Source organism: Petaurus breviceps, unplaced genomic scaffold (genome assembly GCF_028583685.1).
Source record: "Petaurus breviceps papuanus isolate PSGF00001 unplaced genomic scaffold, PetGlider_PUasm1.0 90654, whole genome shotgun sequence".
NCBI lineage: Eukaryota > Metazoa > Chordata > Mammalia > Diprotodontia > Petauridae > Petaurus > Petaurus breviceps.
This window is the reverse complement of record NW_027187301.1, coordinates 5,149,543-5,167,359: the sequence shown is the minus strand read 5'-3', so window position 1 is coordinate 5,167,359 and position 17,817 is coordinate 5,149,543. Positions and strand designations below refer to the sequence as shown.

At 34.9% G+C, this 17,817-nt stretch overlaps 1 protein-coding gene across 2 annotated transcripts in view; it reads left to right on the top strand.

Annotated features, from left to right (window-relative positions):
• The window catches only part of OSBPL11 (oxysterol binding protein like 11), a 103,470-nt gene that overhangs the window by 46,455 nt on the left and 39,198 nt on the right, over nt 1–17,817 (top strand). For both annotated transcript variants that reach the window (XM_069064977.1, XM_069064978.1), the window contains 3 exons: nt 818–1,000; nt 12,753–12,954; nt 17,473–17,618. In XM_069064977.1, coding sequence (XP_068921078.1) covers nt 818–1,000; nt 12,753–12,954; nt 17,473–17,618 — 531 coding nt within the window. The remainder of the gene's footprint in view (nt 1–817; nt 1,001–12,752; nt 12,955–17,472; nt 17,619–17,817) is intronic.

Below are 17,817 nucleotides of genomic sequence, written 5' to 3'. Positions count from 1 at the left end.
ATACACTTAGGGCATAACTTAAGTCTAGAATGTGCACTTTTCATCCTCTTCTCGAAGTTTTTCATAATAATATCAAAGCAAGTTTGTAATGTGTGATCCTCTAGCCTTCAGGAAAAAAAGCATAAAAATTTTTATACTTCTAAGATGTGGATATAATCAGTGATCAGAAAGTTGGAATATTCCATGAAGAAATATTCATTAACATTTGAAAACAGTGTTCATTTAGATATTGTATTCCTGAACATATTATTTTCTTCAGGTATGGGGGTTGGAGACAAGGTGTTGATTCTTTAAATTTGACATTTCTTGCTTTTAACACCAGCAATTATAGTTCTGAAATTAAAAGACATAATGACTTAGAAGATTGTACTGTGAGCCTATGATCCTGAATTTTTACTTTCTCCATTTCCCCTTTTTTTATTTTTCAGTTGCCAACTCAATGTAGGATGTTGTAGTAAAAGTTACTCTATTGGTTTGAATATAGGCAATTTCCAAATATAGTTCTTACCCCTAAAATTAGTTCTCTTTGAAAAGAGGGAATAGAAAACCACATGTAGTGGAAAGTAGCATCAATTGTATTCCAGATTTGGGTTTTATTTGAACCAGAGTTGGGGTGGGGATAGAAGAAGAAAGTCTATATCTAGACCAGTATGGGGCTTACATTTTGGGTGCTGTAAGTTGTGCTATCCACAAAAATCATATTTTTTTGGTAATTCTGAAGTATTTTACATGAATAAATTCTATATGTATACATGGCGGAGTGAGATTTTGAGGACTTTTTTTGTTTTAAAAATATTTTGCTTTGCTTATCTAACAGAATAATCCTCCTCTGAAGTCTCGGAGCTTCTCACTTGCATCTCAAGGTAGTGGTAACTCTCCTGGTTCACAGAGGAGACCAAGTCAGAATGCCATTTCTCTTTTTAATGTTGGACATTCCAAACTGCAGTCCATGGGCAAAAGAACTCAGTTGCAACCTGACCACCTTGTGGAAGTCAGAGAGGTCAGTATGAACTAGTTAAGTTAAAGTACACCAAAGAATATTTGACCTGGTCAGTTGTAATGGAAAAGTATTTTCAACAGTTTATTTAAAGAGATTTCTGGGATTCAAAATTAGCATTTTGAGAATATTGGACAGATAATTATAAAGATTATTTAGCTATGTCTGCATTTTGGGTTTCCTTACTTCAATTGTCTGCCTCACCAGCATGCTATTTTTCAAGCTCATTGAGAAATACCAAGAAAAGAATAGGTAATTACATACACAGGGTCCAAGCTGTGGTCTTCTGCAGGGAAATTCATCCATTAAGAACAGGAAGGAGGAAAAAAGGAGCATTAACAGGAGTATTTCTTGGTTTGTCAAGTGTGGTTCCAGGAGTCATTGGAAATCCAATGTCATCAGAAGGAATTTTGGAGCATGTAAATTTCAGAGAAAGATATTCCCTTTGTTTATGAATAAGAGCCACCTGCTTTTTCAGCCTGCCTTACACATATACAGCCCTGATGAACATTAGCTGATGCTGCCACCATTCTCACTCTTAGGGGTCCGGTCTTATGAGTACTATCCATGAAAGGTGTGGAATTCCTCTCTGTCATGAAGATTATGGACAGAAATGCATTCTTTATATAGTCTGAGCAGATGTAGATGTTCTCTGAACCCATGGCCTTTCCATCATAACTATTGCAGCTGCCTGTGCTATCAAATGGAATTTAGTACTTCCTAGGCCATGAATTCTTCTTGACCATCTGCACCAGGGATATACTTCAAAGCCTTCTATGCAATGATTAGTAAAGGAATATGGATGAAAGAGCTTTCCATTAAATAGGTGTGCAGTTTCTGTTTAGAGGAGGAAGTGGGAACTCAGAACATAGGGTAGAGATAGTCATCTGACATCATGATATTGCTTGTGTTTTTTTTTCTTTTTGGAGGGCAGTTGGGGTTAAGTGACTTGCCCAAGGTCACACTGCTAGTAAGTGTTAAGTGTCTGAGGTTGGATTTGAACTCAAAGTACTCCTGATTACAGGGCCAGTGCTCTATTCACTGTACCACCTAGCCGCCCCAACATCATGATATTGTTGCCTTCTGGTTTTGTTTTTTTTTTATGTAAGAATTACATTGTGTGAATTTATTTCCTTTCTCTCATTTTGTTATTTTTCTCTTCGTTTGACATATTTAAGTTGAGGAGGAGGAAGTTACATGCCAGAATTCTTCGACACAGTCCTCATCCTAAAATTATAAGTTAGGAAGTAACCTTCTGGTTTCCCTTATCTGTATTGTTAAAACATAATAGTAAGAATGATATTGTTGTTGAGTTGGTTCAGTCATACCCAACTCTTTCCTGACCCTATTTTGAGGTTTTCTTGGCAAAGGTACTGGAGTGGTTTGCCATTTCCTTCTCTAGCGCATTTTACAGATGAGGAAACTGAGACAAACAGGGGTAAGTAACTTGCCCAGGGTCACTAGTAAATATCTGAGATCAGATTTGAACTCAGGAAGATGAGTCTTCCTGATTCCAAACTCAGTGCTCTATCCACTGTACCACCTAAGCTTCCCAGTAAGAATATTAAGATAATAATACTAGAAAGAATAGTAGTAGCTAACATAGTGCTTTCAGTTTTGCAAAGTGCTTTACCTATATTATCTTATGACAGTGGCTTATCACTTTGGAAAACTCCTGCACAGAGGATCATTTTTGCTATATGTGATTTTCATTTCTTTTAGAACTTCCCTATAGAAGTGACTATATTGTATGGATTGTCTTCTTTCTTATTGGTAATAGAAACATTTAGCAGTAAATAGAATAAAAAAACTTAACTGATCTTGATAGAAATAACTTTCTTGGGGGTGGCTAAGTGGCGCAGTGAGTAAAACACTGGCCCTGGAGTCGGGAGGACCTGAGTTCGGTTCCAGCCTAAGACACTTAACACAAAAAAACTAGCCATGTAACCTTGGGCAAGTTACTTAACCCCAAATGTCCTCCAAAAGGCAAAAAAAAATAATAATAACTTTCTTGAGAGAAATAGAATCATCTAACAATAAACTGAATACAAAGCTTTAATTTAGGAAAAATGATAAAAGAATCATTAGACTTTTAGCTGGAAGGAAGTTCAGAAGTCATCTAGTCTAACCCCCACATTTTACAGATGAGGAAACTGAGGCTAAGAGAGGATAAGTGACTTGCTGAATATCACATAGGTTGTAAATGGAAGATCCAGGATTTGAACTCAGATATGCTTCATGTACCCTATAATATTCGATGCTTTTTTCATTATACCTTGTGTCAGCCTGAATATTATTAATTAAAAAAAGTTATTGAAACTAAACTATTACTTCCTAAGTAGTTATGTGCATGTTATTTAAAATATACAATTTGTCTTCCACCATAGTCTCTCAATTTCTGGCTTTTCTTTTTTCCTGTTTATCAAATTGCATACTGTTTCTCCTTGTTCGAGAAGAACATATTCCTCATCAATTAGTTAGGTTACTGTTATAAGTAGAGTTAACTTTTAGGCTACTGGCCTAAAAAACTCCCTTGAATTCAGATTCTTAACTATTTTCTTTCTTGTACCTCTGGTGCAGTTTCTAGCTCCCCTTTTGGTTTTATAATGCATAAAACCACACATGGAATTACAAAGAAAATCAATTATATTTGATTACAGTTGTCAGGATACTTTTAAAAAATGTTCATAGACAGGTTAAGAACCCCTTTAGTTAGTTACTGTGTCAGGTTTCTAAATTGTTAATTTTAATAACATGAAAGTTTTTAGAAACCATTCTAAAAACATTTTCTCTAACATGCCTAAGAGATGCAGTAGTACATTGTAGTGGATGGAGCGTTGGACCTAAGCCCATCATGAAGGTTTGAATCCTGCTTCGGACATTTAATACTTGGCCAAGTCATTTACCCTTTCTTTGCCTCAGTTTTCTCAGCTGTAAAATGAACAGGTTAGTCTTGATCTCTAAAGTCCCTCCTAACTCTAAAACTATGAGCCTATGAACATTTTAGAAGAGGAAATAGTGAATTGGAAATGGAACTTTCACAAACATTGTTTGATACCTGTTTACTTTCCAAAGGGACATTATTTCTTTTTTCCTAAATATCTTACTGATTTTTTAAAAAATCACTCTCACTTTCTAATGCCCTCCTTCATCTTAAATGCATTAAACCTAAGGAAGGTATTAAGGAAATATAGTTAGCAAAATGAGCAATACATTGACATCTCATGTTTCAATTTTTAACTACCTGTATTCGCTACCTCTCAACCTAGAGGATAGAGGAGTACTTCATAGCCCTTCCTCTGAGGTCAGTCATTGCATCGGTCAGAGTTCTGAAGCCTTCAGTGTAGTTTTCCTTTACATTCTTTTGGTCATTATATACATTCCTGTCTTGGTTCTGCTTACTCTGCTCTGCATCAATTCATACAAGTCTTCCAAGTTTTGTCTAAATTATTCATATTCATTGTTTCTCATCCATCAATTTGTCAATAAATATTTATTAAATGCCTACTCTGTGACAAGCGCCTTGCTAGCAGCTGGGGAAGAAAAAACAGTAAAACAATCTCAACACAAATATTTCATTACATTCCTGTACCATAGTTGTTCAGCCATTCCTCAATAAATAAGCATGCACTTTACTTTCTAATTTTTTTTAGGCACAAAAAATACTACTCTAAATATGTTTGCATACGTGCCTTTCCCTTTGTTTTTTTTACCTCCATAGCAGTAGTATCATTGGGTCACAGGGTTTTGTATAGTTTAGTGACTTTTTTAATGTGATTCCAAATTATTTTCCAGAGTAGAAAAGGGCATGCAGCGAGTTTTGATGCTCTGCTGTCCTGAGGTTTCAAATAATATCTACCAGCTCTGGGAGAATATCAACAAGCATTTTTTCAGTGATTGCCATGTGCTCGGCCTCTGGGAATATAAAGACAAAAGTGACCAGACATTGACCTTAATGGAGCAGGTATAAGATAGAATTCAGAGTAGGTTCAAATTGAACATTCTAATGAGTGTGGATAAACAGTTAGATTTACCTCCCACTGATTATGGTTAAATATTACTGAGAAATATACAAAACTGTACCTATGTGCATTTTGCTTCTAGAAACTTATTCCATAATAATTTCTTGAATATTTGCTGTTTGTTCTCTTTAGATGTGTCAGTAATAAAGAATTAAAACCATATGGTTTTCATCTTGATCTTTAATAAAACACGAATTTTGTTCATACCTTATACCACTTAAGGTACTACCATTGTAGTGGCAAAAATACCTTCATTACAGGAAAAAGTAAAGAGAAAAAATCAGTTTACTGAATCTCTTCTACATATACCAAAATATTTGTAGAAACACCTTTTGTAGTAGCAGAAAAACAGGAAACAAAAACAGGATGTCCTTAATTTGGGGAAGTGCTAGATAAATTGTGTTATGTGAATGTAGGGGAATATTCTTGTGATATACTGGGCATTAGTAAAACTTCAAAAAACAAAACCACTAAAGAATCTGTCCCTATCACTGCTGGTAAAGACACATTTAAGAATCTTTGAGTTTGAGAAACATTCATTAGTAAGAAACAGAATACAGTAACATTGCTTTAGAAACAGTTTCAGAAAAAAATGTAAGGTGTACAACTCAAAATTTAAAATGTTTTAAAAGCTTTGATAAATATGCTTTAAAAAGGGAAGTATATGACCAATAGCAGTAGAGGCATTTGACTCTAACACCAAAAAACAGAGATATTATCCATTTGTTGAAAAACATTGGGTGCAAAAAGGGAAATTAAAAGAATTGAAAAGTATTGAAAAGAATTTTCTTTGTAAAGAATAAAAAAAAAATCAGGGGCGGCTAGGTGGCATAGTGAGTAGAATGCTGACCCCGGAGTCGGGAGGACCTGGGTTCCGGTCTCAGACACTTAACACCCACAAAAAACAAACAAACAAACAGACAAAACTGGCCTTGCAACCTTGAGCAAGCTACTTAACCCCAATTGCTTAAAAAAAAAAAAAAAGGAAAGAAAAAGGAGGACTAAAATGAAGAATAGTTTCAATGAGATATACCCACATATGAGAGTAACCATTTAAGTTGTTTTATATGGAACTGGAATTGGTAGCTGAAAATTGGAGGAATATAGGTCTCCAGTATTGTTTAGTATTGTATTAGAAATCCTAGCAAGAACAATAAGAGAAGAAAAAGAAATGGAAGGAATCAGAATAGGAAATGGAGTAATAAATCTCTTTGTCGATGATACGAGGATATACTTGGAAAATTCCAAAGATAAATAAAAAGAGAGTAGCAGGATATAAATTAAATACACATAAATCATCAATATTCCTAAATATTACTAATAAAACCCTACAAGAAGTGGTAATAAGAGATACCCCATTTAAAATAACTCTGAAGAGTATAAAATATCTGGGAATACAGTTACCAAAACAAACTCAGAAGCTATATGAACAAAATTATAAGAAAAACTTTTTATACAAATAAAATCAGATTTAAATAATTGGAGAAATGTTGATTGATCATGGATAGGAAGGACCAATATAATGGAAATGACAATTTTACCTAAACTGATTTATATATTCAATACCATCTCAATTAAATTACCAAAAAATTATTTTACTGAATTAGAAAAAACCAATAATGAAACTCATTGGAATGAACTCAAAAGTCAAGAATATCAAAGGAACTAATGGAAAAAAAATGTATAGGAAGGAGGTATATAAAAGTACTGCATCTTAAACTACATTATAAGGCTATAATTATCAAAACTATCTGGTGTTTTAAGGTTAAGAAATAGAAAGGTAGATCAATGGAACAGAGTAGACATATAATTTACAGCAGCAAGTAAATATAGTAACTTTGCATTTTACTCGTTTGAAGACTTAAAATTTGGGGATAATAATTCATTATTTTGAAAAAAATTGTTGGGAAAAGTAGAAAACAGTATGGCAGAAATTGGGCATAGTTCAGTGGTATCTTACACAATTTACTAAGATAAGGTCAAAATGTATACATGCCCTAGGTATAAAGAGATATTGCAAGAAAATTTGAAGAACATGGAATGAATTACCTATCAGATTTATGGATATGTAAGCAATTAATGAATAAACAAGAGACAGAGATTAGCGTGAGGTATAAGATGACTTATTTTGATTACATTAAATTTAAAAGGTTTTGTAGAAACAAAACAACTGTAGCAAGATCAGAAGGAAAGCAGAAAATTGGGGGGAAAATTTACAGATTCTTAGATAAAGGCCTCATTTAAAATATAGTAAGAACTTTGTCAAATTGATAAGAATACGAGTCATTCCCCAATTGATAAATGGTCAAATGATATGAACAGGCAATTTTCTAATGAAGAAATCAAAATAATTTAGTCATATTAAAAAATGCTCTAAGCCATTATTGTTTAGAGAAATGCAAATTAAAATAAACTTTATCATTTTACAGATTGATAAAATGATTAAAAGGGAAAGGAACAAATGTTGAAGAGGATATGGAAAAATTGGGGCACTAATTCGCCATTGGTGAAACTGCACTGATCCAACTATTTTGGAGAACAATCTGGAATTATGACCAAAAAGTTGTTAAACTACCTATACCTTTTGATCCAGCAATACCACTACCTGTTCTGTTTCCAAAAATGACTAGAGAAAAAGAAAAAGAACCTATATGTTCTAAAATATTTTTAGCAGCTCTCTGTAGTGTCAAAAGAACTGGAAATTTCAGAGTTGCCCATTGGGGAATGGCTAAACAAGTTGTGTAATATAATTGTGATGGAATACTAATGTGCTGTAAGGAATGATGAGCTTAGTGATCTTAGAAAAACATGGCTAGACTTGCATGAAATAATTAAGAGTGAAATGAGTAGAACCCAGAGACCATACAGTAACAGCAATATTGTTTTAAGAACAACATGAAGTGACTATGTCATTTTTACTATCATAAATACTCATGTTAACCACAAAACACATATGAAGGAAAATACTGTGTCCAGAGAAAAAACTGATAAAAGTATGCATAGAATAGTTTTGTGTCAGTGTGTGTCTGTGTGTACACACATGCTCTCATGTTTATGTGCTTGTGTCTAGTGGTAGCCATCTCTAGGCCTGGGGTAGGGGGAGGAGAAAAAAATAAAAGTTACACAATAGCTTTACATATTTAAAAGGAACAGCAAATTGTACATAACAGATTTGCAGTTTCATGTACAATCATCTTTTTTTCTATTCTATGTCATGGAAATGCTTGTTTTATTTCTTAAGTTTAGAATAAAATAAATAATAGTTTTTTTAAAAAAGAAAATTGAAGGGGGAAAAAACCTCGAACAGTGGACACAGTGTTGGACTTGAAGTCAGGAAGACCCAAGTTTAAACTTTGCCCCCAGACCTTACTCATTGTGTAACTTCAACAAGTTACTTAACCTCTCTGTGCCTTAATTTCTTCATCTGTAAAACAAGGGAGTTGGACTCTGTGGCCTCCCAGGTCCCTTCTAGCTTTAAGTCTATGAACTTATGAGCTGACAGACAAAAAGCTTAATAACTGGTTAGTTACTGAATTATTTGAGATAATTAAACTAGTCATTTACCCCCAAAAACACCTCACCCTATTACTTGAGTTGAGGAAAAAAATGATTGACTGTGCAAACTTGGATTTGTATAGCAATCTAGGTAAATATCTCATCACTCTTCCATCCTTTGTCCTTAATCACAAGAAGAATCTGTGATTTTTCTCAGTCCTAGGTTGGGCAATTCCTTCCACGTATACTCAGAGACACATAGACAGAGTGAATTGCTTAGGGATTACACAATTGGTTCAGTGTTATAGGGGTGACTTGAACCAGGTTTTTCTTGCCTCTAAGCCCAGCACTCTATCTACTATACCACACTGCCTTTGCTTCTCTTAATTGTAAATCTAAAATTTTTTAACCTTGCCAAAAATCTTTCCTTGTAGGTGCTTTCTTAATACCGCAGTCATTTCCAAGTGTGTTCTGTCCTCCACTACTGTACCATCCATTGTGAAATAGAAAAACAGTTAAGCAGAATCAATCAACACAGTGACCTCATTTTACAGTATATGCAATATCCCCTAGCCATAATTCCCTACCTTCTACTAAGAGGAAAAAGGGATGTTTCACCATCTGTTCAAAGGGACATCAGCATTTGACTGCCTTTTAGTCTTGTTTTCATTTGCATTATTATGGCTTTTTTTGTGTGTTGTTCTAGTTCAACTTACTTAACAGTATCAGTTAACAGTGCCTTCTCATGTTGACTTAAGGCATAACAGTATTTTATTACATTTACTTATGACAATTTACTTAGCTATTCTCCAATCTATGGCTACTTGCCTTGTATCTAATTTTCGCCACTACAAAAAGTATAGCTTAGAAGAGAAACTGATAAAGTATTTGACTCCCTGAAAGCTAGAATAGACCAAAATAGAAACCAGTGACTGGATGAGACAGTAAAACATATTAGAACAAAACTAAAAGCCTGAAAAAAAACTAAAAAAAAAAAAAGTAAGATAGCTAAATATCTTATAATATCTAAATGTTGAAAAGTAGATCAAGAAGAGATCACTTAAGGATTATTGGGTTCCTTGAAAAATATGATTTAAAAAAAAAAAGTCTAGATGCTGTATTTAGAACCACAGGACAAAATAGAGAGAACTCGCCAATCATCTCCTGAAAGGAACTTCAATAGGAGAAGTCCCAGGAATATCGTAGCCAAGTCCAAAGCCTGCACATAAAAGTTAGCACAAGCAGCCAAAAAGAAATTCAGGTATCAGGGAACAGAAGTCAGGTTCTCATAAGTCCTGACAGTTTCTACTAGAAGAAACAAAATGAGACCTTGCAAAGCAGTGTCCCAAAAGGCAAATGAAAGAGGTTTACAACCAAGAAGAACTTGCCTTTGAGAGTTGAGTGTAATTCTTCAGAGAAGAAAAAATAAACCTTCAATGTGGTGAAGGATTTTCAAGCAGAACTTTCTAGCATTTCTGATGGAAGGACCAAAACTGAGAAGCTACTTTGAAATGCAAGCACAAGAAAGGTAAAAGGATACTAGTATAGGAAGGAGGCAGAATGAGGTGGTGGAGGAAGGCAGGGAGTAGTCACCAGATGAACCTTATGTTTACCTGAATTGGATAAAGGAGGGTCAAACACACCATATAGTGAAGAAATAATGGCAACTTCTTGAACCTGAAGAGCAAATTAAAAGGAAAAATATAAAAACAAAGAACTGAAATCTAAGGAGGTGACCCAGTTTAAAAAACAGACTGTGGTATATGAATGCAGTGGAATATTATCATACCAAAAGATGTTATGAAAAAGATGATTTCAGAGAGCCCTAGTAGTATGAACTGATTTAAAATGAGGAAACATGGAGAAAAGACAACAAAATTGTATTTTTAAATTTTTTTTATTTTTTGCTTTTTTGGAAGGCAATTGGAGTTAAGTGACTTGCCTAAGATCACATGGCTAGTTTTTGTGTTAAGTGTCTGAGGCCGGATTTGAACTCAATTTGAACTCCTGACTCCATGGCTGGTGCTCTATTCACTGCGCCACTTAGCCGCCCCGACAACAAAATTGTAAAGAAAAACAACTTTGAAGGACTTAAGAACTCTGATCAAAGGATTTACTGGAAAGCTTAAACACAGAGAAGTTTTGTAACTTGTCATATGATATTAGAGCACATCATCTTACTTATCTACCAAGGAACCTGTATTTGGATCAAGAAACAATAGTTAGAACCAAATGTGGAATTTAAAGGAGGATGAAACTCTCTATATTATCACCTTATTTATTTAACTTATATGCAGAGTACATCATGCGAAATGCCAGACTGGATGAATCATAAGCTGGCGTTAAAGTTATCATAAGAAACAGTGACAATCTGAGATATGCAGAAAATACCACTCTGACGGTAGAAAGTGAGGAAGAATTGAGAAGCTCTTGATAAGGGTGAAAGAAGTGTAAAAAGTGGTTTGAACCTTAACATTAATAAAAAAAAAAAAACCCAGCATCATGGGAACATGTTCTCATCACATCTTGTTAAATAGAAGGAAGAGGAGAGCGGCAAGGTGGCGCAGTGAATAGAGCACCAGCCCTGGAGTCAGGAGGACCTGAGTTCAAATTCGGCCTCAGACACTTAACACTTACTAGCCACGTGCCCTTGGACTAGTCACCCAACCCCAATTGCCTTGCCTTTCCTGTAGGGCTCAAAAATTACTGTAGATGGTGATGGCAGCCATGAAATTAAAAGACACTTCCTCCTTGGAAGGAAAGCCACAGCAAATCTGGACAGCATAATAAAAAGTAGAGACATCACCTTGGTGACAAACATCCATATAGTTAAAGCTATAGTTTCTCAACTAGTAACATGGCTGTGAAAGTTGAACTATAAAGAAAGCTTAGTCCCCAAAATAGACGCTTTCAAATTGTGGTGCTGGAGAAGACTTTTGAGAGTCCCATGGACAGCAAGGAGATGAAATCAGTCATTACTTATAGAAATTAATTCAGGCTATTATCTGGAAGGTCCAATACTAAAGCTGAAGTGAAGCTTAAATCCTTTGGCCACATAATGAAAAGATGGGACTCACTGGAAAAGACCCTTATGTTGGGAAAGATCAAAGGCAAAAGGAGAAGGTACTGACAGAGGATGTGAGGGAGAGGTAATGTCTTGGTAGCACTGAATATGAGCTCAGACAGATTTTGGAGATTCTGGCCTTGAGTATATGGTCCATGAGGTCATGAAGAGTTGGACATGAGTGAATGACCAAACAACAGCTGGAATATATCTCTCATAATATAAGTCATCCAGTGCCTGGTCCAGGGCTGTTTCTGCCAGATCAGGAGGAGTAATGACAGAAATCAGATTGTATATAACGTAGGACTCCTATTTTTCAAGGCACTCAGCCTAGTTTCCTTCTTCTTGTTTAGCATTCACTGTAAGTTTATAAAAAAATCTTTCCCAGACCTTCATAAGTCATTGTCAAGAATGAGGAAATGGGGAACTTGACCAGAATTACGGTGAAAGGAACTGCCAACTTCAGAGATCATCTAAATGCCACATTTTAAGGATTCTGAGGAAGCTATTTCTTTGCTACCCTTTCTGGGAATAGATGTAATTGGACTTTTCAAATCCATAGGTTTTGAAAAGATGGAACATCTCTTTCTAATTTAGAAAGCAATCAAAGATGATTAATAGTGACTTTTTTTGGACAGCATGGTTTACTTGTTCCAGTGACATTTGAGGCTTATGAACTGTGACCATACTGTGGCTCTCCATACACCTTGTTTCTGGTCCAGATACCAAGGTCCTAGAAGAGAGGCTTCCTTTCTACTGGTGTCCTTCTTGATTACTACTAGATGAATACTGTCTGACCCTAGTCACTCTAGATCTCTGTATCTTCTTTGATAGTTATGTATATTTACATACTTCATTGTTTGTCATTTGCTTTTATGTATGAGATCAAGCTGAATGCTGTAGTGAAAACAGCACTTTAGAAAAGAAATTAGAGGAATTCAGTGCTCCTACTTGACTTCTCTTCAAACCCTTAATTTTAGAGGGAACTAACTAGCTTACTAGTTTACATGACCAAACTCAACTTGTAACCTGAAGTTTTATGACTTATAGCTCTATAAGTTCTGGGATATGGTCAGCAACAAGGTATGATTTTCAAAGTAATATTGCTATTTCATGTATGTTGTTTCAAAAAAAAATCTTAAGTGGTGACCAGCAGTTATGTTGTTTTCTGTAGATGATGTCTCATGCAGAAGGACACCAAAGAGATTTAATTAGACGCATTGAATGCCTTCCTGCTTCTGGTCATCTTACCTCCTTGGATCAAGATCTCTTAATGCTCAAAGCAACTTCCATGGCAACTATGAATTGTTTAAATGATTGCTTTCACATTCTCCAACTACAACATGCATCACATCAAAAAGGGTCTTTACCTTCAGGTAAGGAATGAATTAAAAGTAAATCCCTACATTAAAGTTATTTAAAGTTATACTTTAACTCACAACCTAATTGCAATTCTTTTTCTGGAAGTTTTGCTAATAAAAACCATTATTTAGTCCCTGGGTCAATTTTTATTCATGAATTACACATTTACTTTGGTATAGAAATTCTATTCATTCATGAGTTCTTTTTTGTAGTAAGTGGTCTCCTAGGTCTCTTCTAGCTTTTTAAGGCCTGTCATCTGCTAAGAAGATTATAAAATAGATCATATCATTACACTCTCTGCCCTTGTTCATCTCCATATGATCTATGTGTTTGTGTATATACATATAGAAGGAAAGGGAGAATCACTGTGACCCAGTGGATAGAAAGCCAGCCTTGGAGCTAGAAAGAGCTGGGTCTAAGTCCTACTGATACTAACAGTGTCACCGTGAGCTAATCAGTTGAATCTCTCAGTCAAACCTTGAAGACTATAAATAGCAGATTATTAATTAACCATGAATTGGTTAGAGGGGCTTCCGCATCAGAAGTTTCCCACCAATTCCCACCAATAAAATCATGGTTTTGGATTCTCCTGCGTTTGTTTAATATTTAATTTTGCAGTTTTTTTATGCTATGAATATCGTTTACATAGTTTTAAATTCTGTACTAGGATCCAAAAATTCTTCTCTCTGACCAAGAGCAAGAAGAATTAAAAATAAAAAATTGGGCGTTCATAATTGACTCAGATATTTCTTATCTGAAATGAACAACACACACATGTACTTACACACTTATACACAATTACACACACATATGCACACACAAGTTTGGTGTATAAATACATCAGATTCAATAGACAAAGAAGGAGAAATAGGAGGTAAAGCAGGGGGGTTAAGAGGGAAACAGATTGGTGAGGAAACACTGGCAAGCAAAACAAACTTGCTGAATTTGAAGGGGGATTAAAAAGAAAAAAGTAAAGCATAGATCTAAATGCTGAGAGAGAATACCTATCAATTGGAAATGGCTGAATAAACTGCAATATATAAATGCAGTAAAATATTGTGCCATAAGAAATGAAAGATGATTTCAGAGAATCTCATATAGTATGAAATAATGCAGAGTGAAGAGGGCAGAACTAGGACAAAAAAAGACAATAATGTTGTAAAGAAAAATAACTTTGAAAGACCAGAACTCTGATCAGTGTAATGACCAACCATGCCTCCAAAGCACCTTTAATTAAATGTTTCCCCAACTCCTAACAGAGAGGTGACCCAAGGTACATTCAGAGGCATGCATTTTTGGACATGTCTATTACATCAGTGTGGACTGGGATTTTTTTTGTGTTTGTTTGTTTTGCTGTGCTTAGTTATTTTATTCTCAGTTTATAATAGAGGAGTACAGGAAGGTTAGCAATACTGATTGTCCCTTCTCTCCCACTCTCCCTCCAAAAGACAACTGAAACATTTTATTTTTTTTGCACAGAGGAAAGAAGAAGGAAATTAAGAAGAAAGCACATACAAGAATATTTGTTAAAGTAATATATGGAATTTATTACATATTTTTTAAAAGCTTTTATTAGAAATTTATATACAGGCCTTTTGTGTTCTGTGGAAATGTAGAACATTACATTTACCTTCAGAATAAAAAGGAAAGGTTAAAAAATTAATAATAATATTCTTAAACGTAAAAGAAAATCATTTTTACCATACAACTTTAGTGTTCTATAAGTCTTATGATAGACAAAAGACAAAATGGCCTCCCTTCTTTTTGCTTACATTCTAAGGGACATTTTTCTCCAACATTGTCAGTTTTGGAGCACGGATTTATAAATCAACAAGAATTTATTAAGAGCTTACTGTGTGACTGTACTGTACTTACTATGTCCTATACTAAATGCTACAGATTCAAGAAAGGCAAAAATAGTCCCTAGCCTTAGGAAGCTCCTATTCCAATGGGGTGAGGAAACAGCATGTAAATATCTATATATATACAAGTTATATTCAGAGTAGATTGAAGACAGTCAAAGAGGGGATGGTACTAGCTGAAGAAGGTGGGATTTGAGATGTTTCAAAGAAATCCAGGGAATTTGCAGGACAGAGGCAAGGAGGGTGAGGACTCTTAAGCTTGGAAGACAGCCAATGTAGAGACATGTCAGCAGGAGCTGGAGCATTCTGGATGAGGAACAGCCAGTTAGTTAATCGGTGTAGCTGGATTGTAGAGTATGTGGAGTATACTGTAAGGATGCTAGAAAGGTAGGAGGAGGCCAGGTTATAAAGAATTATAAATGCCAGACAGGTTAATGGGAATTTAATGAGTTGCTACTAGAATTTCTGTCATTAAAGTAATCATGGTTTCAGAGTTGAATATGTAGAAATTTATTCTTAAGTCACCTATGAAGAAAAATATAACTGTGGAATAGACAAAAGGTTAATTCTCTTTGAAAAAGTTGAAGCTGAAACAAGTTATGTTTAGTTCAAGTTCACATATTCAAATGAGATAATATCTGTAAAATGCTTAGCACAGTTTCTGGGACAAAGTAGTTGTTATATATTCATCGAGCTATCTATCTATCTGTCTAGACATATATATATGGATTTACATAAATGTTTATGTATATAAAATATTATGTTTATATATATAGATATATGTATGGATTTATAGATAAATGTTTTATATACATATAAATGTTTTTTTATAAATATATATATAGACATATATGTGTATATAAATGTTTCTCATATATATAAATGTTTATTGCTTTCCCTTCCCTTGTTTAATCTTAAAGAAAGGTGGCATAGTTGAGTGGCTGTTGGTACAGACTCATTCAGGATTCAAGTCTTAACCTCTGACATTTAACAAGTCATTTAACTTCTCAGTGACCCAACAGATGTTCAATAGTACATGTGGAACAACAGATGTTAATCTGCATCTGAGATTTCTCACAAGGAGTTCCCTACATCAGTGAAACCACAGATATACCACCTACCCCTAGATCCCCCAAAAAAGGGTTTTCTCTTTTCAGTGCCATAAAAACCTAGTAGTAGATGATCTTCATTTACTAATTTGTATTGTTGAGAACTAGTAACTGGTCTCATGAACAATTTTGACAGTGTTATGAAAGCTAAATAATTCCTTTCTAGAGAGTAGATAGTACCAGACCCTTTATCAAAACTCATTAACAATTTTGTTGGTTATGTTAAATGGTATATGGTTTTTCTTCCCTAAAAAAATCATAAAAGTTAGAGATTCTTATAGGGGATTCTTCATTTTACTTATTTAGCAGAATTAAAGGTTGGAGTCTCTTTTTTTCCCTTAGTATGATTTGGTGTTTTTTTTGTTTGTTTTTTTGCTTTTTGGAATGGGGAAGAGAGGGCAGTTGGGGTTAAGTGACTTGCCCAAGGTCACATGGCTAATGTTAAGTATCTGAAGCCAAATTTGAACTCAGGTCCTCCTGTCTCCAGGACCAGTGCTCCATTCACTGCACCACCTAGCCACCCCTCTTACTACGGTTCTTGAAATAGGATAGGTCAGTTGTGCTCCCCAGGTGGGACCCCTACTCAAGTGCTTAAGTGAGAATTAAAAATATGCCACTAAGTTGATTGGCAGAATGTTCTAATGTTATGTAATTTACACTTGTACTGTAAGACATGGGCAGTGTTACAGTGTGAGTGATTCCTTTACTCTTTACTATTTCAGCTGCAGCAGCCTTAATGTTTTGTCATAGCACTCTATGACCCAGCTTCATTGGAACCTAGATCTGACTCTGAAATCAAGTGGAACATTTTCCATTATTGATTAGACATTGAATCTGCTTTGTTAAACTAGTTGAGGGTAACAGAAGACATTTGAGTCATTAACTGAGAGGATGACAGTTCTCCAAATGTGACCACTATCTTTCTGTAATCCAGCTATTATTTATTCAGCTTAAAGGCACATAGAACCACCACTTGCCATAGCAGAAAAAAAAGGATAGAATTTTTTAAAAAGAAAAGGATGGTGTCTAGTCTAAGATCTCTGATTATGGATGTAAATGAATTAAGTATGTTCATGTTTTTTAAATGCTATTTTTAGTTTGTTTTGCATTCTTTACATTCAGAGGCAGTTATTCTCAGTTAGTAAAAAATTCCAACAAAGCCTGGGTCCTAGGTTTAAATCCTCATTAAATCTGATAGTTAAGAAACACCACTACCACTGATGTGCCCCCTTTCAAATGTGCGCTTTTGGTCAGAAGTTCACATAGGGACTATTATGGTGACAAAATACATTTTCATCCCCAATCTTGACTGAAAAGCAAGCTTTTTTTCTCAGGGTTAGGATCTCAATCCAGTGTCAGATTTCAAATTGCAAGCTTCCTGTGTATAATTGTCCAGTCATGGAGCACATGCTAATGAGTTTGAAAGTGACTCTCTTGCTGAACCTCTGAACAGTTTTAACTGCTTCTAGTTCTGCAGGTTCCAAACAAAGCAAAAGCCAACTCTCCCAAACCTTTCAGACTATGAGCAAGTTACAGCGAAAGTTATCTCTTACTTCTTCAGGGACGACAATCGAATGGTTGGAACCAAAACTACCTTTGCCAAACCACTATAAGAATGGAGGTGATCAAACCTTTGCACCTGAGCAGAATAAACCAGTGGCAGTCAGAGAAGAGCCATCCATTTCAGAATCTGGACTCTTAACAAGGGTAAGATAATATGAACATGTGGATTTGGTGAATGAAGGGTATGAACCTTAAATGTATTGAGAAGTTATAAAGCACAAAAGTATTTCTTGTACTTATTTAGAAACATTAATAACTTAATGTTTATTTGAGGTAAGTTGAGTTACTTTTTACATTAATGTTGGAAAAAGTGTGTTTTGCTATATTGAGCACATCATTTTTC